At 31.9% G+C, this 25123-nt stretch overlaps 3 protein-coding genes across 3 annotated transcripts; 2 read left to right on the top strand and 1 right to left on the bottom strand.

The window, feature by feature from the left end:
* Positions 1 to 1078: 1078 nt before the first annotated feature.
* On the top strand, positions 1079 to 7900 carry LOC101247618 (phenylalanine--tRNA ligase, chloroplastic/mitochondrial). The gene is made up of 10 exons (XM_004239604.4): positions 1079 to 1398; positions 3466 to 3656; positions 4356 to 4562; positions 4651 to 4768; positions 5330 to 5406; positions 5888 to 6067; positions 6209 to 6253; positions 6478 to 6582; positions 7431 to 7544; positions 7622 to 7900. The coding sequence occupies exons 1-10, from the start codon at positions 1182 to 1184 to the stop codon at positions 7670 to 7672; spliced, it is 1305 nt and encodes a 434-aa protein (XP_004239652.4). The 5' UTR covers positions 1079 to 1181; the 3' UTR covers positions 7673 to 7900.
* A 261-nt stretch (positions 7901 to 8161) lies between these two features.
* LOC101247918 (aspartate--tRNA ligase 2, cytoplasmic) lies at positions 8162 to 14882 on the top strand. The gene is made up of 10 exons (XM_004239605.5): positions 8162 to 9101; positions 10045 to 10155; positions 10368 to 10481; positions 11291 to 11581; positions 11684 to 11794; positions 12013 to 12066; positions 12790 to 12869; positions 12992 to 13107; positions 13779 to 13893; positions 14570 to 14882. Exons 1-10 carry the CDS (start codon positions 8586 to 8588, stop codon positions 14694 to 14696), a joined length of 1635 nt encoding a protein of 544 aa, XP_004239653.1. The 5' UTR covers positions 8162 to 8585; the 3' UTR covers positions 14697 to 14882.
* A 323-nt stretch (positions 14883 to 15205) lies between these two features.
* Positions 15206 to 18392, bottom strand: LOC101248199 (acyl carrier protein 2, mitochondrial). Its single transcript, XM_004239607.5, has 2 exons — positions 17983 to 18392; positions 15206 to 15577 (listed from the first exon to the last, which is right to left on the bottom strand). Exons 1-2 carry the CDS (start codon positions 18199 to 18201, stop codon positions 15401 to 15403), a joined length of 396 nt encoding a protein of 131 aa, XP_004239655.1. The 5' UTR covers positions 18202 to 18392; the 3' UTR covers positions 15206 to 15400.
* Between the last annotated feature and the right edge of the window lie 6731 nt (positions 18393 to 25123).

Below are 25123 nucleotides of genomic sequence, written 5' to 3'. Positions count from 1 at the left end.
GATATTTTGTTTGATTGGATTTGATTTTATTAAAAATAAATAAATTAATATTTTGTTTGGTTGGATTTGATTTTATTAAAAATAACTTATAAAGAATCCTTCGGGATGTCCCAGTGATTTGAGCTTGGGATTTTTATGTTGGAGACCTCAAATTCGAAATTCCTTACTACAAGAGTTTGTCTTTTGAGTGGAGCTCGTCATACCAAACTTGCTTAGTGCGGATTACTTCTTCTGTGTAATTTGCGAGCTATTGCATAGAAACATAGTTCTTATTCTATATATGTCTAAAGAATAGTAATTACCGTTTTTCTTTTGTAAAAAAGAATCATAAATAATTAATTTAAATAATGTAATTAACACATAAAATGAAATTTAAGTACCTTGAATTCCTATTCAAAGACATATATGGATTGATTATGTTTTCACATACTTGAATTGATGAGAGGTAGGTGAAATAAAGGTTTGTCTATCCTTTGTGTTACTAAGATTTAAAAAGGTAAGTTCTATATAGAGGTGATTAGACAAACAGTAATATAAAGATAGAAGGATAAGTAGATAAATATTATTGTATGAAATAAAATGATGATTAGATCAATAGTATCCTATGAAATATAATTTTAGTTAATAAAAATTTATACGATCACAAGAATAAAAATAGCGAAGATGAAAATGTCTATCTATAGTATAGCTTAGGATAAAATTATTCATAGTAAGGTGAAGAGTGTTGTATTGAATGGGATGAAAAGTGAGATTGTTCATGGTTCGGTTTGAATATGTTATTTGTTAAAATTAAGATCAAATCAATTTAGTCGACTTTTAAATTTCTAAAACCAAATCAAATAAAAACGAAAAAATAAGTGTCAGTCTAGATGATTTTTTTCGATTTGAATCTAATAATTTTTTTAAGGCATACATATCTCGATAGACATAAACATCTGATACATAAACAATGGTATAAATTTAAGCAATACTAGAATTATTATTATACAAACAAAGTGATTTAATTAATATTAAGTAGGGTAGATCAAGATTAAAATGATGAATTTTGAATAATAATAAGTATTATATTTCCATTTTTTAATTTTTTTTTTTTTTTTTTTTTTAGGAGAAGTATGTCTATTGACTCTTGATAGAGTTTCAATAACCGGCGCCACTCACTAGAGAGGCTGAGCAAATTTGCAATGGCTCTTTCATTAGCTAAATCCACTTTCTTCTCTAATCCCACTTCATATTTCCCCAAGAATGGCATTCGAAGCTTTGGATTTCTTGTTCCTTTCTCCTCTTTTTCTACTTCTTCTCCGTTTCCTGCAGTAGATGGAGTCCATGGTCACAAGAAGAGGCAATCATCAGTAGTAGCCTCTGCTCTCGATCTTGGTGGAGTCAAGATTTCAAAAGATGGTCAGTTTACTTATGTTTCTCTTTTTCTATGTGTATTGACTTTGGTTTTCATTTTACATGATGTGGGGTTTGTAAAGTTTGAGTTTTTATGACTGTAGACTGTTGAATTTTCATCTGGGTTGGTTAATTGGGTCCAAATGGAGAAGAATTGATATTGAGGATTCGGATATGTACTTTGGACTAAGTAGCTTAGTGTAATAGCTTTTGGATAGTTTATGAAATGGTATTTTGTAGTTACCTCCCCATTAGAGGCTATCAAAGTTTGCATTTTTTATGATTGTGAGTAGAAATTTATCCTCTAATTATGGGTCCAAATGAAGCAGAATTGGTATTGAGGATTTGGATAGTGTACTTTGGACTAAGTAGCTAGTGCAATAGCTTTTGGGTAGTTTATGAAATGGTATTTTGTAGTTACCTTCCCATTGGAGACTTTTAAAGTTCGCATTTTTATGATTGTGAGTTGAAATTTATCCTCTAATTATGGTCCGAATGAAGCAGAATTGGTATTGAGGATTTGTATAGCCGTCTTTGAACTAGTTTGGGATTGAGACATATTTTTTATAGTAATTGCTTCTCGGTCGTTTATGAAATGGTATTTATAGTTACCTCCTCATTGGACAGTATTAAATTTTGCATTTTTATGATCGTGGACTCGAATTTCTCTTCTAATTATGGGTCCAAATGAAGCAGGATTGAGATTGAGGATTTGTATAGCCGTCTTTGAACTAGTTTGGAATTTCTTTTGACAAATGTAACAAGTTTGTATATAAATCTTCAGCACTAAGGCTTGGGATCCCAAGAATTTACATCACAGACCTACATACAACTGAGTAGGCTCAGCAACCCAAAATAGAAAACCTATCTCTAGGTCCTATCTCATCTTACAAGGATCCTAAGATGTCTACAATTGCTACATGATCATCTATATACTCCGAACTACACCAATAGCAAACAATGATAGTGAAGTCCATTTTAATCCTATGCAAAGGACTACTGATACTTCCATAACATCTTGAATTTCTCTCCTTCCAAATGGTCCACCGTACCACTGTTTGGGACAATTCTCCAGCTGTTTTTGTCTGCTCCATAGTTGGCTAACCACTTTAGTCTGGGATTTCAAAGGATGGTCAGTTACTTAAATAGCATAACAAGCTTTCTGCCCTCTCTGTATTGTTTCAGTTTTCATTACCATGAATCGGGTTTGTAAAGTTCGAGTTTTTTTGAGTGTAGAATCTAAAATTTTCATCTGGGTCTGTCTGATTGGGTCCAAATGGAACATAATTGATAATTTGATACTGAGGATTTGTTCAGCAAACATTAAGCTAGTTTGGAATTGATGCATATTAGTTTTTGTAACAGATTGTGGGTCGATTATGAAATGGTATTTTGTTGTTACTTTCCCATTCAAGGTTATTAAAGTTTGCCTTTTTATGATTGTGGAATCGAACTTCTCCTGTGGGTTGGTCTATTTGGGTCGAAATGGAGCAGGATTGATATTGAAGATTTGTGTAGCCGACTTTGAACTAGTTTGTATTGAGTGGAGTAGTTGTAGTAATAGCTACTGGATTGTTTATGAAATGGTATTTTGTAGTTAGCTCTCCATTGGAGTCTCTGCTCTCGAGCTTGGTGGATTCAAGATTTCCAAGTATAGGAAAGTGCACATTTGTGCTGAAAAAATTATCTATTCTTCCCATTTTCCTATGTACAAAACAAGGTTCAAGTTTGTTCCCTTTTTCGTGTTCTATCATAGTTTGGTCCTCCGGGGCCAACAGAAAGCTCTTGGATATACGAAGGCAAGGAGCCAAAGTCAAGTATTATTATGTCTTACCTGTATATTTCTCCTTTTTTCTTTTGTTGTGTTTTTTTAAAAATTGCAATTCTGTAAGTCCAGACAGTTTCTATTCACTTATAACTGTGGCCTTATGCTTATCCATTGTGTTTTGTGGGTAAAAAATGTTTTGATTTATTTTTAGTTTGACATCTGTATTGCCTTGGTGGAGCTTTTAACATAGAGAATTTTGTTCTATCATCTGGTAATTGGTACTAACCTGATGATTGCATATACAGAAATAGTAAGGGATGACCCCACAAACAATATTCCAGATACAATATTTGCAAAGCTTGGAATGCAGCTTCATAGGAGGAACCAACATCCACTTGGTATCCTTAAGAATGCGATCTATGATTATTTTGACACAAACTATCCAGATAAGTTTGACAAGTTTGATGATTTGTGCCCAATAGTTTCTGTTAGACAGGTTGGTCCAAGAAGGTTAAGGAATCTTTTTTTTTTGCACTCTTCATGATTTTGTTTTTTGTAATTATATTTGCTTTCTGTGTTCGAATTATGTTCCTTTCTCCATTGATCAAGCATATTTCTTTATTCATAATTTCATATAGCTGGCATTAACATCTGTTTAATTTGCAGTGAAGTTAGGGTCCTAACAAACCATTCATTTTGGCCTTTTCATGGGGTTCCTCATATTCTGTTGAGTAATGAATTATACTCTTCTACTCCTGAAAACCTTATTCTATTAGCTCTAAGGTCAACAATATTATTCCCCATCAATTATGAGTCAGGCATGTCAACCATTCAGCCACTAACCTATACAGAGTTATATTGAAGAAACCGTTAGAATCATCAAGTTTCTCAATGATAGGTTGAAATACTATTCAGTATGTCTACTTCTTTCAGTTGCTTGATTTACATTTCTTAATCGTGTTATTACATGTTCTATGTAGAATAGGTAGAATAGCTCAATGATTGTATCAAACTGGAAATAAATTTATCAGTGGATTAAGAATCGGAAAAGCTTTTTTGAAACAGAACTCATTTGTTAATGGGATATTCATAAACCGCACTTGGGATGTGTTTTCCCTTTTGTTCATGTATCCTGGTAAGAGTTTTCAGTAACTTTGCCTTCTTCTTACTACGACTTGTGGGTTCCTACCTGCAGAACTTTGATGAAGTTTTGGTACCTGCTGATCACATTAGCAGGAGTTACAATGACACATATTATGTGGATTCTCAAACTGTCCTAAGGTGCCACACAAGTGCACATCAAGCTGAGCTACTGAGGAATGGACACACCCATTTTCTTGTTACTGGCGATGTGTACCGTAGAGATTCCATTGACTCAACTCACTATCCTGTATTCCATCAGGTTCTCTACCTGCAAACATATTTTTCTCTTGACATTGCAGATTGTTGTGTGGATTTATCCTTTAATGGTTTTCTTCCATACTTTGTAGATGGAGGGTGTACGGGTCTTTGCTCCAAATGATTGGGAGGGTTCAGGTACTGATGCAACGTCACATGCTGCGGAAGATCTTAAGAAATGTCTTGAGGGTTTGGCACGACATCTATTTGGTATAAATCTGTCTCATCTAAATGAGTCATTATGATGCCAATAATTTACCATATAATTTATGGCATTGCTAATCAATAACGAGTCTTGGTGATTTGACTATGATTTAGTGATTTACCATATTCATATCTATAGGTGACTTCCTTACATCATTAGGAGTTGGTCCTAGAGGCCACTTAGTAATTGTTCATATCATCTTTAGAAGTTTAGTGCGGTGATGGTTGTACATTGTATAAATCTTTCTTGCTTCTTTCAATTTTCTTTAAAGAATAGGTGTCTCAATTAGAAGTTAGAACCTGATTTTAGGGCAGATAGTAATAGAAGGCTGGACCAGAGTGCAGACTGCTAAATAATAGGTTGAAGTTACTTTAAGAAGTTAAGAATGCCTATCGAAGTTCTTATCTGATGGTATAATGTAGTTGATGGCTCCCCTTATATTCCGGTCCATCGTGTATAGATCTTTTAACTTGTTCTCTTCTTCAAAAACTATCTTTCTACTAGAAGATTTACTTTTTCGTGAGAAAGATTTATGAATCTCCAGCCTAATCTTTCTAATTCTTCAGGTGGGGTGGAAATGCGCTGGGTTGACACTTACTTCCCCTTTACTAATCCATCATTTGAACTGGAGATATATTTTCAGGTATACTTTGCATTAGTTTATGACAGACTTATACATCCTTTTGTTTCTTCTATTTCCTCCTCTCCAGATGTCGAAGTCCAGAATACTGTGCGAGTTAGTTTTGTGGTTTCATCAGATTGTTCAATAAGATACTATCAAATGTGTAGCAGAGTAAGATTGTATCACCTACTTAAACAATTTCTTTTACTGTGGCTCAAGAGTGTCAAGCATGCGTTAGACGCTCACATCATATGCCAACCTCTAATGTTCAGTCAATAAGTGGATTTCTTCGGGAAAAACAGAAAGCAGGAAGATTAAGGATGTGTGTCGGCAAGGACTATAGGGAACAATAGCCAAACATTCAGGAAGAAGATAATATAATAACAAAAGCAGTAATCATCATTTCTTGGATTAGAGCGCTTGGCTATGGTTTTATTTGATACACCATATAATAATAACTATGCCGTATATTATGTTCTACTCAATGTTAAGTCCTTTACAGGATCAATGGATGGAAGTTTTGGGTTGTGGAGTGACAGAACAAGAAATATTGAAAAGAAGCGGTAAAACAGACAATGTTGCTTGGGCATTTGGGCTTGGATTGGAGCGCTTGGCTATGGTTTTATTTGATATTCCAGATATTCGACTGTTCTGGTCAACTGATGAGCGGTTCACTTCTCAAGTAATTTCTTCATCTTTCCTGTTTTCATTTTTCACCTTGTTCTGAATTTTCAGCTACTTCTTCCCACCACTCTCTCCCCTTTTTTTATCACCAGTTCAGATTTTGCTAGCTTTCGGTAACATTTTCTTGATCATGATGTAGTTTTCTAGCGGCCGGCTCGGGTTGAAGTTTAAGCCATTTTCCAAGGTAGGACTTGTTTACTAATGTTTATCTTATGTAATTTTCAAGCATTTGAATAATCCAACTCTTATATGTGTTTTGAGCATTTCATTTTTCATTAAGTGCTTAACATTTTGTTTGAAGAATGCACTCAAGGGGTCCATTTGAGTCTTTGACTGCATAATCATGTTTGTGGATCTTTTAGTGTTTATGATCTTGTTTAAAAGACTCAAACTCCTTAATTTTTGCAGTATCCACCTTGTTATAAAGATATGAGTTTCTGGATCAGTGATTCATTTACCGAGAACAATCTCTGTGAAGTTGTTAGAGGAATTGCTGGAGACCTTGCCGAGGAGGTATGTCCACGTGATGGTTCTACTTACCGCCAAATTCAACTAATAGATATGAGGGGCCCTTCATTAATGTGTTGTGTTACAAGTTTCTGGTGGAATAGATGAGATGCACCTCAAGCTGGTTCGGACACTATTGTTGAAAAGAAAAGTTAACTTTTAATCTATTTTGTTGGGGACACATCTACTGTTAGGATTGTATTGAGGGGCATTCACACTTGTGCAATGATCATTAAACATTCTGCTTACAGGAGCTCCATACCTCCACAGAAATGGTGATTGCTGGCCCCAACACCACAGTTATTACAAAAAATAATCAAGAGATAAAGGATCTAGTTTTCGCTTTGAACTTCTCTCGTTTAATGGTCCATGGATATACCCCAATATTTGAATTCTTGAGTGTCTTTTCCACATTATTCTGCTAGTTTTCCCAGTTATTTGAAATGTTTCCTCTTACTCGACCAGTTTTATGGGCCTATTCATTGGTATCATTAGTTCATTTCTCCAAAGTAAGCTATTCCGAGTCTTGCACTTTATCTTAAGATTTATGTTAAGTGATTTCCATGTCATACCCTGGGGTTAGAGCTGAGTGACGTTTTTCCTAGTGAAGCCAAACACCACAGATTTGTACAATTTTACAGTAGGTTTATAGGGTCGTGTTTGTAACATGAGCTTGTGTGGTAACTAACTCTGATATATAAGTGGAGAAGGGTAGAGAGGCATACCCACTCATCCTCTGACCCAAAGAGTCGGCTCTAGACTGATTTCTCAGTCATCATGTAGTTCGTGTAGTGACTCGTGTTAGTAACATGAATTCGTCTAGTGACTGTTGCTTCCGTTTCTACTACTGTCAGGTGAAACTGATAGACAACTTCACCAATAAGAAAGGAATGACAAGTCATTGCTATCGGATAGCTTATCGGTCCATGGAACGTTCACTTACAGACGAGGAAATAAACGATCTGCAGGTAACCCCTCTTTCAAATGAACCTCTGCCATCTTTCTCCTACCATTACTAAATGTCTTTTTGTGTATTTAAATGCAGTGGAAAGTGAGAGAACAGGTGGAGAACAAGTTAAAGGTTGTCCTAAGATGAGCTATTTTCATTTGTTTGTTTTTTTCTGATTTTGTAGTTTACAACATGTAGTTTTTACCTGAATTTTGTTTTACATTTATATGTCACTTTTTTTTGCACCATCTTGATTGTAATAATAGAATATGCTTATTTGCTGTCATTTGGAGTTTTGAGGCCAATATGTTGAGGCAATAGATGAAGGTTGATTGTATTGGAATAATTAGTATCAAAAGTGAAACCATTCTATTTTGGTTCTTCGCCTAGTAGATTTCGATATAGAAGGTTCTCTTTATTTCTTAACGGTAGCTTCTCACATCTACGTGGGAGTGTTGAAAATGAGTGACGTTTACCATTCATTATTCTCACACAAATTCTTTGATAACTTGTCAACGGCCTTGCTTGAAGAATAGTTTTACAAAATAAAGACGATTAAGAAATGTCTAAAAATCTTATTTCTAGATTGAATGAATACAAAAAGGATAGATGAAGCTCGTTCTCTTTCTTTTGTGCAACGGTAAAACCAGACTGTACTGATGCTCTATGCTACTCTTTTCCTCTCAAAGTACCCTTGTTATGTTTTAGTTTTCGAAAATTAATTTGATTAATTCAATATTTAGGTATTCTAAGATTAATTTGTTCTCTACTCTATAACAATAGGGCTTAATGTGTGTGTATACACATATTCTTCAAATACTATTTATGGAACTACACTTATATTCCTTTTGAATCTCTCGGAAAATGAAGAGTAACAAATATTTTGAGATCGAGAGTACGTTTTTTTTAAGAAAAAGAAAAAATTATAAATTATTCGATGAACTCAAGTGGACTATTTGTAAGTAGCTTATTCAGTTATGTATATAACTGTCATCCATAAGGACAATTGTACTTTTTCTTCTTCTTCTCTGAGCTAAAACCCTAAAGTCTTCTCAAAAAAATGGAGTCGGAGAAACCCCAAAATCCATCTCCAATGGAACCACAAGAAGAAGGCAGCAACAAAATCTCCAAAAAAGAAGCCGCCAAGCTGGAGCGTCAGCGCCGCCGTCAAGAGGCAGCCGCCGCCGCCGCCGCCACTGCTGTCTCCACTGTCTCCATTGAAGAATCTGATCCACTTTCCGGAAACTACGGTGACGTAGAGCTGAACGATCTGCAATCTAAGGCCGTGACGGGTCGAAAGTGGACTGAAGTTGGGTCCATCGCGCCAGAAATGAAGGACCGGGTGGTCTTGGTTCGGGGGAGGGTACAGACGATTCGTCCTGTTGGGAAAAAGATAGCTTTTGTGGTTGTGAGGGAACGAGGATTTACGGTGCAGTGTGTATTGACTGTGAAGCCTGAATTGGTTAGTTCACAAATGGTGAAATATGCTACTAGTTTGAGCAAAGAGTCCATTATTGATGTTGAAGGTGTTGTTACAATACCAGAGAAGCCAATTACTGGTGCCACTCAACAACAGGTAGATTTATTTCAAAAAGGTTATTGCTTTATGCTTTTATAGTTCTTCTTGATACACTTAAGTCATATAATATTAGGCCAATTCTCAATGAAACTAAGTTGGTGTCACTTATATTAATCTTTTAAAAAGTTTTTTTTTAGATTGAGTCCTCAATTTTCCATTCCACTGGACCTGGTTCATTTCTATGCTCCCTAAATCATCTTTCAAACTCCCGTTTGGCCATGATTTTGAAGTTGAAAGTAAAAGCCTGCAAATTTGAGTTTTTGGGAACATGAAGTTGTGTTTGGACATGCATTTTACTTGGAAGTTTTGTGTAGAAGTCCCAAAAACCAAAATTTGTTTGATCCAGCTCTTGGGAACTTGAAAATATTTAAGTTCAGATTTTGAATTTCATGCCAAATAGATATTTGAAGAGAACTTTTCAAAATGTATGACCAAAGTCTAGCTAAGGATCGGGAGTAAGAGATATCCTAAGTTCACAGGCAAAATATTTATGTATATTTAGTGGATTTTTTAATGCAAATGCTGTTGGGTTCACGTGAACCCGTAGGTTAAAGGCTAGATTAGCCAATGTATATGGCTCCTTAATATCCATTTGCTCCATTTGGACCACTAATTCCAAACAGTAACAACTATGCCAAAATTCCAAATAAGTTGAGTTTGGCTATATGAATCGTGCGAATAATTTGTCATTTAAGACAACTTTAGGGTTCATATTACCAGAGCTTTTCTACATTTTAGTCTGACAAGTACCTCTTTCAACAAAACAAAATGATTCATGGAAAATGAGAATAAACAAGAGAAGATGAATAGTGGAGTTGCCTTATTATATGATAAGCCTGATCTAAATGGTGCAGAAGAATCTTTGAAATCTTGTATATGCTGATTATTTTGTTGTTTTTGGTAGTTACTAGTACTTATTAGTCTTTTTTATTTGCTTCAGGTGGAAGTTCAAATAAGCAAACTTTATTGTGTCAACAGGGCTGTGCCCACTCTACCGATTAATATTGAGGATGCTGCTAGAAGCGAGGTGGAGATAGAACAAGCTTTAGAGGTATATTCTTTTCTCTTCTCGAATTGGTTCATTGCTTTAATGAAATTTTAACATTGTAATTGGTTGACAATATATTTCAAGGGAAGTCATCAGCATTTCGCAGTTACCTTTTCAAAAATTGAGATTCCAGTAAATTTCAAAAACTGGACTAATGCTGTGTATGTTTTTTCTATCCTTTTGATCGTCTGCTGACATCTTTCTATCAAGTGCAGAAAGGAGAGCAGCTTGTTCGTGTAAATCAGGATACTCGCTTAAACTTCAGAATACTAGACATGCGCACACCTGCAAATCAAGGAATCTTCCGCATTCAATGTCAAATCGAAAATGTTCGTTGTACTACCCGATATTTCCATTTCACCTATTTACTGTTTATTGCAAAATATGTTTTGTATTCTGTTTGGAGAAGAGAGAAGACTGTTGAGAAATTAGTTGTGCGAGTGAGAATTTTGAATAAGTACTGCATTGCCTGAAATACAGGGACCTATATAGTTTGTTACAAACAAGATACAGTGAACTCTTTGGGGAATTTCTTGTACTTTCTGTAATCCCTGAGAATGTAGCTTCTATGCCATTACACCACCTACTCGGTGCTATAAAAATATTGAATATAAACTTCTCATTTATCCAAAAACAAAATTTATAGTGACGTTATTACAACAAGTCTTTAAGTTTAATGTTAGCTAACACCCAAGTGTATCCAACTGCATTTATTTGAATTACTTGATTTTGTGTTTGCTTTAATTTTCATCTTCTTTACAGACTGCATTATGCTTGTTCTGAATTGTCATTTCATGAGGATTTAAGATTCAAAACCGGTAGTTTCATTTTTTCTTGAGATGTAGCCACAAAGATATATGGTAATCTTTTACCAATCTCTATCCACCGCACAATGGAATTAGTATCACAGTTTATAGACATGGTGCCTTGGTGCATATTCCCTTGCTTGCACATTTTCACAATATCATATTCTTATTCTTACTATATTTTTAATGTACAAGTGATTCAGCTTGTGCTTCTAGTCACTTTCTGGTGATAGTATAACAAAAAGAAAGAAGTTACGAGATTGTTCCCTACATTTCTATTGAGTACTTGCAAACTATAAATGATGAGCTAATTTTCTACGGTTAAAATGCAGATATTCAGGCAGTTTTTGCTCTCTGAAGGATTTGTAGGAATCCATACTCCAAAATTGATTGGAGGGTCTAGTGAAGGAGGTTCAGCTGTTTTCCGATTAGATTATAAAGGTCAACCTGCATGTCTGGCGCAGTCACCTCAACTTCACAAACAAATGGCAATATGTGGTGATTTTGGCCGTGTATTTGAAGTAGGCCCCGTCTTTAGGGCAGAAGATTCTTTTACACATAGACATCTGTGCGAGTTTACAGGTCTTGATGTTGAAATGGAGATCAAGGAACATTATTCAGAGGTATGGCATGCTAGAGCCTCTTAAAAACTGCTTCTGCAAGTACAATATAAAGTGTGAGTGTGCTTTTACTTGGATATTACAATATGAAGTATACTTTTGCAGGTCATGGATATTGTTGACCGCTTATTTGTGGCCATGTTTGATAGCTTGAATGAGAAATGCAAAAAGGAACTTGAAGCCGTTGGAAAGCAATACCCTTTTGAACCTCTGAAGGTAATTAGGCTCCACTTCGGTGATCAGTATGCTACCTATGATTGCTTAACCTCCACGGATTGACTTGCTCTTTTACACATTCATATGCTTACTCTTGGAAAATGGGAAACCTTATTGCTTGTGGCAATGACTTATATAGCCATGAGAAAATTACTTAAATAGCAACTTGTATCTTTTTTCTGCAGAGGTAGTAACTATTTGTTTTATTGACAATGCAGTATTTGCGAAAGACCTTACGACTTACATTTGCTGAGGGGATTCAAATGCTAAAGGTAAATGTTTGTTGTAGAAATTTGCTGTTTCCTGAAGAAATCACTAAGTTGTCATGCTAAGCTTCACAGCAAGCATTCTGTTATTATCAGCTTCTTTCATGTTGAAGAAACCGAACCATCTCGGGTGCAAAAGTAGCATAAATTTAGGGAAAAAGGATTAGGGAACATGAAGTAGTAAACAATTTGACAATGGGCTACGGTTGCACACAGAAGTTCTAAAATGATAATTAAGTTCTATTCATCTGCGTGCACATCGTGAGTTCCCTTGCCAATTGAGTCCCAACTAATAATTTTGCTGGCAATTGCATCCGTTTTGTCAAAAAAAAAATTAACTGCGCCCCCAGGGCTTAATTCAAGTGACAAAGATTGAGAGTCTTGTGAGTTGTGACTTAGGTCACAGGCGCGACCCCTACATCATTTGAACTAAGTTTGATATCTAAGTAGAGTAGGGTAGATTTGTGATGCCCACTATTCCCGAGTTCTGAAGGACATTTGGTCCTACAGGTTGGCCCCAAATGGATTTCTTGGTCATCCAAAAAAAAAGGCAGTAATTGCACATAGCGGAAGTGATAGGTTATGGGGGAAACTGCTGGGTTCTCCCTTCTGTTCCCTGTTTCACCCCCATGCCTGTATGTCAGTCTCCTGGGGAAGAAACTTGCTGTTTCCCTTCCCATTGCCGTCTCTGTTGTGAGTCTAACCTTTTCATGCTCTTCTGCTTCACAGGAAGCTGGTGTTGAAGTTGATCCTCTTGGGGACCTAAATACAGAATCAGAAAGAAAGCTTGGGCAGCTTGTTGCGGAGAAGTATTTAATAACTCCCCTACCCAACCACAAAAATCTCTTCTTCCAATTCAACCTTTTCTTTCTTTCTTTCCTAATCTGAATGATGGTCGTGTGTTAATTTTCTGTTCTTATTTTTTCTTCAGGTATGGAACTGAATTCTATATACTTCACAAGTACCCACAGGCTGTTCGTCCATTCTATACCATGCCTTGTCATGACAATCCATCTTACAGCAATTCTTTTGATGTCTTTATCAGAGGTATTTAAGTTATGAGTTTTTTAATATCGTGAGAAAATTATTTGATTTTATTTTGATGGGTAAGATGTGATTTCATTCAAATGTTCCTAATGCCAAATATGTATCGTGAGCAGATGGATGTTTGATATTTGAGTGAAGTATGGTGCGTTTAGGTTTATTCATTTCTTAAAAAAAGGAACCGTTCTAACAATTTTCAGTTTTTCTTTGGTGTCCATTGTTGTGCTCAAAATTCAGCTTTTCTTGACATGTAGCTCTAGGTTGGACTGTCTTAGTTCTGAACGCTTTCATCCAATTTGTTGGCTAGGACATGCTTTTTTATATTGAGAAACTGGAATGTGCTGACTTGAGTTATGTCATATATACCCTCTTGGTTGCTATAGTGTGTTATTCTTGACTTATTGCATTAGGTGGAACACTCCCATTCCTCGCGAACTTTTCCGCTTTTGTTATAGAAATTTTTTTTTAATTTAAGGAAAAAAAAACATGTAGGTTGCATGTTTGCAGTACCTCAATTTTTATTTAACTTTCTGGTTTTAGAAATTAAAAAGGAGAAAGTGACTGGCAGATCTGATGCAGTGAAACATATTTTGTGTGCTTGGAAATAATGCTTATTCCCTTTTTTCAATTGAAAAGGTGACATAATTACATATTTTGATTGCCTTTTTTGGTAGGGGAGGAAATTATCTCAGGAGCTCAGCGTGTCCATGTTCCTGAACTCTTGGAAAAACGTGCCGGAGAATGTGGAATTGATGTGAAGACAATATCAACATACATTGATTCTTTCCGGTATTTCTCTTTGTGATTCAATTTGTCTTCTATATTTGGGAAGCTTCAGTCAAATCTAGAAATTGTTCAAAAAGAAATTCAAAAACTTTAGTCAATATTTAGTCAACTGACAATCTTTAGTGAGTGCCAACAACAATAACCATATAAAGTATCTCTAATTGGTTTTTAGGTGAGCATAATGGTATTAAAATTCTTTGTTCTAATCCGTGCATAAAAGTTAAAAACTCTCTTCTCAATTGAAAGGGAAGTGAGACGTATGTTGTGGCATGCAACTTTTTATTTGTAGGGTGTGAATTCAGCCATTTTCTGTTGCATCTTCCATGTGTTTCATACTTCAGTGCTTATGGAATGTGTGAGGAATCAAGTTTATACTTCAGAGTTTAGGTAAACCTAAGCTTAGACACTGTGAGATTGATGTCATCAATGAATTCAAGCTAAGTTTTTGGCTACTTATTCTCATGACTTGCTAATTATGCCTGCTGAGATCATCATGCATTTGCCTTAGATATGTTTGCAATGGTAACTGATGTATAGAGGATTGTCAGTTTATGAATGTAAAAGATCACTAAATATATTGGAAGTTAAACGACTATCGGAGGTTGGACTCATCAAATTTAACTCTTGCATCCATTTCTGCTAGTATCTGCTCCTGATTTTTGATTTGCCTGTTGTGAAGGTATGGTGCACCTCCCCATGGTGGATTTGGAGTCGGATTGGAGCGTGTGGTGATGCTTTTCTGTGCTCTCAATAACATTCGCAAGACATCACTTTTCCCTCGCGACCCACAAAGGATTGTCCCATGATCTGTTACTTTTTTGAACCTTTTTTCTGTTATTGTTTCAGTTAAGCTGGTATTTGTTGATGTCCTAGCATGAAAACACTAAGTAGGGGACGGATTGTTTTTAAATCTCTCCATTCTGGGGTTAGCCAAGAAACATGAATTTCAGAGTTTATATACGATTACGTATGATCATCTATGTTTTTATCTACTTTTATTTGCTTCAAGTGGATTTCACTAAACCACTCAAGTCTTTGGATAGGCATAACTTGTGAAGTGTGGGTGTCATGGATTCAACAAATTTCAAACTGTGTTGGCCAAAAGAAGCCAATTTTATCATCTCAGGGAACATTGTTAGATCAATAGTGTCTAACTGGTCCTTTTCAAGCCTGTTCCATACTAAATGACTCATTCATTACACTTCCAAATTACATCAATTGATTTCACCATTGAGCAATGTGTGGAATATTGACACATCAACTACAATCACATAATGAGATATAAAGAACATTTTATCCATTTCCAGAAATCTAATTCAAACGAATGCTAAACTGCAGCTCATTTATTTCAAAACATGAAGTTCTTAAGCGAATAAGCTCACTAGATAATGGAAGTGATTGCCATAGTTATGAATTATCCAAAACTTAAACGAGCTGACCAGAAGTCCTACATTTAACCACAGGCCAACACAGTCTAAACGAAGAGCAAAGTTGAGGCTAGTCTGTTCCTTCACTTAGCCTGGGGGTGAGATGCAATGAAAGCAACAGCTAGATCAATGGAGCTAATCTTATCAGCTTCATTGTCAGGAATCTCAAACGCAAACTCTTCTTCAAGGGCCATAACAATTTCCACAGTATCTAAACTATCTAAACCAAGATCATTCTGGAAGTGGGCATTTGGAGTAACCTGCAGGTGTAAAAACAAAAAGAACATGCCTCAGTGTAACAGTTAGACTAAAGAGAATGTTAACAATCTAAATTAATCTAAAAGCAAAGCCACATTCAAGACTAACTAGGACAAAATAAAAAGTATACCATGATATCGTTGTGTTATAGGTACCATAATGGACAAAGTGAGCTATATCATTTAAAACCTAAGCATGAGGAGTAAATCAAACAACAGACCGTAATATCAATATCTCTCCTTTAGATACTGAATCAACCATCGGACATGTGGGTTTCAACACAACCTTAGTATGCTGCTAAATGCTAATTCCCAACAACAACAAAAAAACAAAACAAAAAACTTTATCAACCAAGTTCCTTGCACACAGAGAGAGTTCCTCGGTAAAGGTCAACAAATTCATTATAAAATGTTTGTTATATTGGCACTACAAGCTCTGGTTAACTCACATAGGGCACTTTTGCCAATTTGCAAGAGGATTTAATAAGAAGCCGTTTATACAATAAGGTCAGAATATTTTCAAATAAATTCAAAGACATCCCTGTGGCATCTCAGATAGAAAAAATCTGGCAAAGGTAGACACCCAAGTATTCCAGATATTTACCAGGAGTCTCCATCTTATGGCTATTAAGTAATTCGAAGCAATCCTCTCTACCAGCTGAATGAAAAAATATGGAACGGAGGCGCAGGCATTGCTTCGACTCTGATAAATTCGGGATTTAGACATAGAATATGGGATAAAGAAAGATGCATCATTAAACCATAAGGTTCATGCTTATATTGCATATTCAAATTGCAGAAAGCAGGAAAGCTAAAAAAGAGGAATCATAAGGAGTTTTTGACTCAATTTTTTTCAAAAAACTGGTAACTGCAAGGAGCTTTTGACTCCTCAAACATATCATCCACATTTGACTCAAAACTTGCTTGTCTTTATTTTTACTTTGATTTACTTCCATTTTTTCTTTTTCTTTCTTCATAAACTGAGTTACTGTTCCTACCTTCCCTGCTTCCAAACAACCCTATAGTCAGGCGGCTTCTATCTAAAAGGTTAAATAATCAAACACTCAAATCCACGGCAATACTAAATAGTTACATTGGCTATATGAAGCTTCTAAATCCATTATGCTCTATCTAGACTCATTTCATTGTGTGCTTAGTAGGGCCACGTATTAATCGGAACTTGCACTATCATTCCGCTGACCATCCACACATCCCCAACTCTCCTTTATGTGCATGCAGACTATGTGAAGCTCACATGTGTAGAGTCTATATGTAAAAATATAACCCCAAAAAGAAATTGTACAGTGTGTATTCATTTCTAGCTCAAAAGCAAACATCAGCTTGGCCACAAATCAAAAGAACTAGCAAGCACATAAATAGACAATACATAAGCATCCGAAGATGAATGTAGCAAACTCTCACCAGAGTCTAAAACAAGCCTTCCCACATGCCTAAAACTGATTTAACCCAAAAAACCAACCACAAACTCATATCTTTCTAATCCAATGTAGCAAACTCACAATAGAAAGTCTAAAACAAGCCTTCCCCATGCCTAAAACTGATTTAACCAAAATAACAAACAACAAGCTCATATCTTTCTAGTCCAACAGAGCAAACTCACAATTAGAAAGTCTAAAACAAGCCTTCTCACATGCCTAAAACAGATTTAACCAAAACAAAACAATCTCATATCTTTCTATTCCAACATAGCAAACTAACAATAGAACGTCCAAATCAAGCCTTCCCCCATGCCTAAAACTGATTTAACCAAAATAAACAAACAATAAGCTCATATCTTTCTAGTCCAACATAGCAAACTCACAACAGAAAGTCTAAAACAAGCCTTCTCACATGCCTAAAACGGATTTAACCAAAACTAAATAACAAGCTCATGTCTTTCTATTCCAACGTAGCAAACTCACAATAGAACGTCCAAACCAAGCCTTCCCGCATGCCCAAAACTGATTTAACCAGCAAAACCAACAACAAGCACATATCTTTCCAATCCAATGTAGCAAACTCGCAATAGAAAGTCTAAAACAAGTACTTCCCCATGCCCAAAACTGATCTAACCAAAAAAAAAGTCCAACATCAACAACATACCCAGTGTAGACTGTAATCCCACGAATAGATTACAACAACCAGCTCATATCTTTCTAAGCCAATGTAGCAAACTCCCAATAGAAAGATTAAAACAATAATCAACCAAACACTCAAACAACAAGCTAATATCCTTTCAAATCCTTGACCTTGTAGCAACTAAAATCAATCAATCAATCAATACATCATAAACACAAAACCAATATATTCTATCCCAGCTCATTTCATCCTAATTAGCAAATAATTGTTTGCTTCACTATAAACCAAATAACAATAATCTAATTCAAAATATTGATTAAAAAAAAAACCTTTGATGGGTCGAGTTTTGGGAAGTTCTTGACACAACAAATGACACGATCTGTCACTTCAGACTTATCAAGAAATGACCCCCTAACTTCCTCTGAGAAGTGACGTTTGAACAATTGGGCAAATGGGGTTCCAATAAATCTATGATTTTGCAATTGTAATTGTTGTGGAAGACGAGATTCAACTCTAAGGTACTTCAACAATGCGTTCTTGGCCGCCATTGAAAGAGAGAAGTGAAAAGAGGGTATGAAGAAGTTGTAGATGGCTTAAATAAAATGTAAATAAATTACTAATAAAATCTCTTTTAGAAAATTTCTTATTTATAAATTATGGATATTTTTATAATTAGTTATCATTTATTGAGAGGTGTTGAATTAACCTATTAATTTTTTTTTAAATATTTATAGGCTTTGAATTAATTGATCCAAATAAATGTGATTTATAAGTGGTATTATAACTATAAAATATTTTTAACGTGATTTATAAGTTATATTCAATAAATTTTATTGTATTCAACAAATATAAGCTATACATATATTTGATCATGTTACGATATAAATATGAGCTGTTGAATTAACCTATTAAAAAATATTTTCAGACTTTGAACTAATTAAAATAAATGTGATTTATAAGTGCCATTACAAAAATACTGCATCTCTAATGTAATTTACGAATCGTATTCAATAAACATGATTTATAATTCATAATTCAAATTAATAGAGTTAAAAATAAAATTTAATTTTAAAATAATTTAATAATGCATTTTATCTTTTTGTTGACATTAAAGAGAGATGTGAATGATTAAATCGCGTTTACCAACAGCGATTTACATGTAAACAATAAACGGATGCTTTTTTTCTTGGAAATTTCTTTTTTATATGAATTAGGGATATTTTTATAACTAATTTTGATTTTCATTATTTTTCTATATTTCCCATTTATCTAGAAGTTGATTCAAGGAAAGTGTTGAACCTATTACGATATAGGAAAGCCAGCCACATAATTGACTTATTAGCTTATTGTAGTATTAATGGTTGGTGAACAAATTGCAATTTTATAGTTAACGATTTATTAATTTTTTAATTGATAAATCGTTATTCATTAAAATTATCATAGTTACATTTTTACCGTAAGTATATTTATTAAATAAAGGTAAAATTACGTAATAAAACAAACTTATGTTATTTCATTACTCATTATAACTGTAGTTTTCTATAACTACCACTCACGACTAACATTATACATTAACTAGTAAACTTAACAGCGCTATGCGCGGTGTCTTAAAGTTTTCATTTTTATTTAATTTTTAAATTCAAGTAGATTAGTTAATAAATTTTATCATTTAGCTTTGTAATTTCAACTCAATACATAAATTAATTTTTTCAAAAAATAAATATCTGTACGGTCAAATATCTCTACTTTTTTTTTAGTTGAATAGTACCTATTATGTTATGTTAGTTATAATATATAATTAAAAATTAATGACTTCATTATCCATTTGAATGAGTTCTCAAAATTAAATATGGTTAATTTTGATGTTTTGTTAAAAATTTAAAGTGAGATTTTTAGTCTTTTAAATTTTTTTAAAAATATCAAAAGAATTAAAATAGTAATAAATTCAAAAACATACTTTGAAATATGAAAAATTATTCGTAATAGATAAGCTACCTATAATTTGAAGACTTAAAAAAGTAATTCAATATTTATATATTAAGATATAAAGTTCTCTATATATTGATTCTTTGAAAGAAAAAGGGTGATACATGATTTTAGTTCGGTAAAATAATTTTTAGTGATATAGAATTAACATAAAAATAATATATTATTGTTAAAATGCATAATAAAATAAGTAATAAATGAACAATTATAGATGAATGATAAAAAATTTTATGTTAAGATTAAAAAAAAACTTATATATCTACTTAAAACTTATAATTAGACTCTTGAATTTAGTCTGAATAAAGTAAACGTAAAAAAACTGTTCACAAATAATATGAATATTTATAATTATTAACGATAAATAATATTTTCTTATAATTAAAGTGTAGGAAAAAAGTAAAGTAAATTTTTAGAATCATTATAATGGAGGATGAATGGTTAAGTAATAAGTATATTTGAAATGATTATCTGTATTAATTTTTTCCTTGATAAATTTTCTTCTATAATTCTAAGTTTTTTTAAAAAAATTTAATTCAACGCTATTTTTAGTCTCCCTTTTTTTTTAGCCTTTGCTTATTTAATTCTATTAAGAAAACATAAACAATTAGCATCGTAATTAACAGAATGAAGTTTGCTCGTCTTTAGTATTTTTATTAATTTATATATATTTTTGTAAAACAGTAACAATTAGCATCAAATCATAACATGATCAAGTTAGCTTGTCTTAAGCTTTTTATTAATTTAAGCAAAATGTTTAAATGAATTCTCTTAATTAATTTTTATTATATTTTTCATGATTTATATTTTATTTAAAAATTAAAAATAACTTCATAATAATTTTGATTATCTCCCGCCGCTAAACGTATCTACAAATACATTTTAATGTTTTCAAGAATTGTTTTTGTCTTACTTTTAGTAATGATCTTGCTCTTATAATTTCATGCAAAAAAACAAATCAATTATTCTCTTTTATATATCTTATTTTGTATCATTCTTTTTAGAAGTAAAAATAATTATACAAAGAAGTCTTTGTCGATACATTTTGCATTACAAGATTAAAGTAGAGGACAATTAACCTAAACATAAATATATTTGGTTAGAAATATTTTTTGATGTGATTTTAAGATGTCACAAATTTAAACATTAAGTAATTTGGGGTTATGAAGGTATAAAGTTGGAAGTTATAGGTATTACTAATAAGTATTTATTAAGTATAGAGGTTTTGGAAGATGAAGAGGTGTGAGTTTATGATAAAATTAAATTAAAAATAAATATATAAAAATAAGAGAAAAAGGTAAAAAAAATGTGATATATTTTTTTAATAAATAAAAATATGTTTAAGTAAAATCCTCCACCATTTTTATGATTTATTTTATTATATGACATATTTTCTTTTTACCTCATTTTAGAAATTTCAAATTATTAAAAGTCTCCAAATATGCTTCTAATAATAAACATTATTTTTAGTAATTACTATTATTTTGAACAATATATACTTTTTCTCTTATTTTATATTATAGGAGAGATATCTATTAAGAGAAAAATTAATTAAAAATAAATTTAAAAAGGGACACAGAATTAAAAAGTTAATCAAAAGGAATAGAATTTTTTTTGAAATTATCAAAAAAAAAAGTAATCGTACGAATGTTTTAAAATAAAATTAAAAAATATTTAATTTTTTGCTGATTAAATTCTCAAAATTGTGATACATTTGGCCTATAAATAATAATTATATAAGAATAATATAAAAAATAATGCAACATATAAATTATGTATTTTTACCATATCATTGTTATGTGATTGTGAGATACGAAACTATAACATGAATCGATTTATTTGATTCTTCGCTATATAATATTTGAATTTAATATTTAGTATTTTATTTACTTTATATTGAGATATGATATATTACTTTTTTTACTACTTATATTTATTATATATTTGTATTACATTTTTATAGCTAGTGAGGAGGAGGATATTGTTAGACGAAATCAGAAATAAGATATATTGGCGTTTTTTCAATTAAATAATTAATCTGATAAGGAACCAATTAACTCTTGTTACATCAGTGGTTTAACCGGAGAGCTATAAAAAAATCCATACAATAATACCAACAAACATACATAAAATTCATTAACTAATCAAGCAAAAATATTTAAAATATACGATTCGTCAAATTTACAAAGTGAATAAAGACAATCAGTGTCGGTAGAAACTACAACATTAAGAAAAAAATCTCAAAAAACTACAAAGAGAAGCAAAAAAAAATGAACAAATTATTTTTTCTATAAAAGAATCATGATTTGTATCATCAACAACTCAACTTAATAATATCAAATATATATGTAATTACAACAGAACAAAGTGATAATGATAATTAGACATATTAAATCATTTTACCTCACAAAATCAAAATATGCAAAATATATAACATTTTTCATTATACATCCCTCTCCTGCAAAAATCAGATCAAAGAAGACAAAAAAAAAATTAACAAATCAAAGGTATAAAAAATGAAGAATAAGGAAAATAAAAATAAAATGACCATCATGGAATATCTCAAAGTGGGTTTTTATAGGTGTAATATTTAGGAGTTATAATTTTTATATTAAATATTTTGAAGGTTATGAATATGAAAGGTTAGGAGTTAGGAGGTGTAATGCTCATTAACTAATTTATTAATAGCAATATATATATATATATATACACACATAATATTATTGTGTAAAAGAAATAATCTAAAAAGCCCTTCTTTTTAAAATAAAAATATATATTTTTCTCATCATTGAGGCATGCCACATAGGCTGATTGAAGATATATTTCCCATTTATTTAGAAGTTGATTCATGGAAAGTGTTGAACCTATTACGATATAGGAAAGCCAGCCACATAATTGACTTATTAGCTTATTGTAGTATTAATGGTTGGTGAACAAATTGCAATTTTATAGTTAACGATTTATTAATTTTTAATTGATAAATCGTTATTCATTAAAATTATCATAGTTACATTTTTACCGTAAGTATATTTATTAAATAAAGGTGAAATTACGTAATAAAACAAACTTATGTTATTTCATTACTCATTATAACTGTAGTTTTCTATAACTACCACTCACGACTAACATTATACATTAATTACGTGGGCTGACTTCAAGTTTGTATAATTAGTCACGTTTGTATATTTATAATTCGCTAGAATATACAAATATATATATATATATATATATATAAAATTATTTAACATATATACATATGAATTCACCTCTCTCCCACTCTCTCTCTCTCTCGCCTCTCTCCTTCCTCTCCCAAACTCGCTTGTCATATGTACAAATACATATGTATAATATAGAATTATCTAACCGGTATACATATACAATTCACCTTTCTTCTACTCTTTCCTCCCTCTCTCTCTCCTCTATCCCCTCTCTCATTCTCGCTCGCCTCTCTCCTCTATATAAATGTAGCTACGAATTGCAATTATCAAATTATAAGTATGAAGAGTAATTAGACTATTTTTAAGTGGTTATATGTGAAAGTTCTCCTTAAATATATAAATGTTTATGTGTATGTACTTTCACAAGTTAGACTTTCGTATATATTCTTAATGTGCTTTAAAGTTATAGAATTATCAGCTTAAGTAGGGCTAGAAAAAAAAATTGTTTGATGGGAGATCATTATATTTATTAGTGAACGTAATATTGAAGGATATTAACATTTAATAAAATACAAATAATTAAATTAATAAATTACATGTTGTTGTTGGAGGTATTTCAGTAATTCGAACATTTAGCTTAAGAACTATAAATGTTTGATCATATGGTATGACATAGATATGAGCGGTTGAATCAATCTTTTTGAGAGATTGATTCAAGGAAAGCGTTGGACCTATCACGATATAGGGAGGTTAGCCACGAAATTGACTTATTAGCTTATTGATATTGGATTATAGTATTAATGATTGGTGAACGAGTTACAATTTTATAGTTAACAATTTATCAGCTTAAGTAGGACTAGAAAAAAATATTTTGTTCGATGAAAGATCAATATTTTTATGAGTGAATGTAAAGAAGGGAATATAAAATAAAAAAAGATGAAGTCAATACACTACACGATAACTGTCTTTTAATTACTAATTTGATACCGAACTAATTGTAGCTTATTGATTGTCTATATATTAATATATTTAAAATTCAATAAGTAATTCTAACACGAATTATATTATCAATTTGTTATGAGAAAAATATATCTACACTCTTCTTTTCTTTTTATTTTATTCGGTGACTTGCAAAAGTAAATTTATTTTTTTAAATATCGTAATTTTCAACGATATATAAGATTTTTTTTTGTTACATACATTTCAACCAAATCATAATATTTAAATAAACTTTACCAATATTACTAATTTTTATATTTGTAATAAAAATTTATTCATAGGAATTAATATTAACTAATTTGAGATTGAGGGTAGCAAATTCATAGTTACTTATTGCAATTTTAAAAATACACTTATTTGCAATTTAAGTATAGATGTCATGTGATTTGATCTATAATCATTTAATTATTTTTAAATAAATCTAAAAGTTCCCAATAAGTGGACCTTAGGACCTAATGGAATGTACTAGAAGCAAAAACTCGTTGGACATAAAGACGTGTCCTTCTTTGATTGGATAATACTTTAAAAAAAAATCAAATAGATAAAAATATATTCATTCTTATTTTATTTGTTTGACATAGCTTAATTTGAGACATAATAGTTAGAAGGAAAATAAATATATTTAAATTTTTTTACTCCACGCTTTTCGTCTTAATTTATATGATATAATTTGTTATTTTAGATCAAATTATTTATTTTTGATCGTAAGCTTATATACAATTTTTATGTTTTTAAAATAAAATTGCTTACTTGAAAACTATTCAAAAGTACTATCAATTATAATAATTTACATTTAAAGATATATAAAAAGATTATAATAATATAAAACTTATTTGAATTTTTAATTTGATAGATATCATATAAATTAAGATAAAAGATAACTCTAAATTCATAATAATACTGTAATATTTTCAGCTCCTATTTGACTAATCACATTAAATTCTTATTAATTAAAATGCAAGTATTTAATCATTCTATGTAGAAAATGTATTAAACTTACAATGCTTGATATGGAACAATCCGTCCGGAATTGTTTGTCATGTTGCGTTTATCTAAAGTCATTGTAAATTATATCACATTAATTTGATATTTTAAACAAAAAATTAGATATTCTAAAACTATATGAAAAGTACTATAAATTACAATTTTTTTTACATATTTATATGATGAAAAATATATATTAAAATGTTAGTCAAAATTTTTCTAATTTGGCTCTATAAATAAAAATTATGATAAATAATACCGAACGAAGGGAGTAGCAAGTAAATAAAGTTTGAACAAGAGAACAGGGTGATTATGTAGTTAAAGGAAACTTGAAGGTCTAAATCTT

This window comes from Solanum lycopersicum, chromosome 5 (assembly GCF_036512215.1).
Source record: "Solanum lycopersicum chromosome 5, SLM_r2.1".
NCBI lineage: Eukaryota > Viridiplantae > Streptophyta > Magnoliopsida > Solanales > Solanaceae > Solanum > Solanum lycopersicum.
Note: the sequence above shows the minus strand (reverse complement) of the source record. Positions and strands in the feature narration are given on the sequence as shown.

What these genes read in the sequence shown, in the direction of transcription:
- LOC101247618 (XM_004239604.4), top strand. Translation starts at nt 1,182, where the DNA reads ATGGCTCTTTCATTAGCTAAATCCACTTTCTTCTCTAATCCCACTTCA. An exon ending in AGTTTAAGCCATTTTCCAAG is followed by an intron (nt 6,254 to 6,477) that starts GTAGGACTTGTT and finishes TAATTTTTGCAG; the next exon opens with TATCCACCTTGTTATAAAGA. An exon ending in CTGGAGACCTTGCCGAGGAG is followed by an intron (nt 6,583 to 7,430) that starts GTATGTCCACGT and finishes TACTACTGTCAG; the next exon opens with GTGAAACTGATAGACAACTT.
- LOC101247918 (XM_004239605.5), top strand. Translation starts at nt 8,586, where the DNA reads ATGGAGTCGGAGAAACCCCAAAATCCATCTCCAATGGAACCACAAGAA. An exon ending in AGATAGAACAAGCTTTAGAG is followed by an intron (nt 10,156 to 10,367) that starts GTATATTCTTTT and finishes TATCAAGTGCAG; the next exon opens with AAAGGAGAGCAGCTTGTTCG. An exon ending in ACCCTTTTGAACCTCTGAAG is followed by an intron (nt 11,795 to 12,012) that starts GTAATTAGGCTC and finishes TTGACAATGCAG; the next exon opens with TATTTGCGAAAGACCTTACG.
- LOC101248199 (XM_004239607.5), bottom strand. Translation starts at nt 18,201, where the DNA reads ATGGCGGCCAAGAACGCATTGTTGAAGTACCTTAGAGTTGAATCTCGT. An exon ending in CAAAACTCGACCCATCAAAG is followed by an intron (nt 15,578 to 17,982) that starts GTTTTTTTTTTA and finishes TTACACCTGCAG; the next exon opens with GTTACTCCAAATGCCCACTT.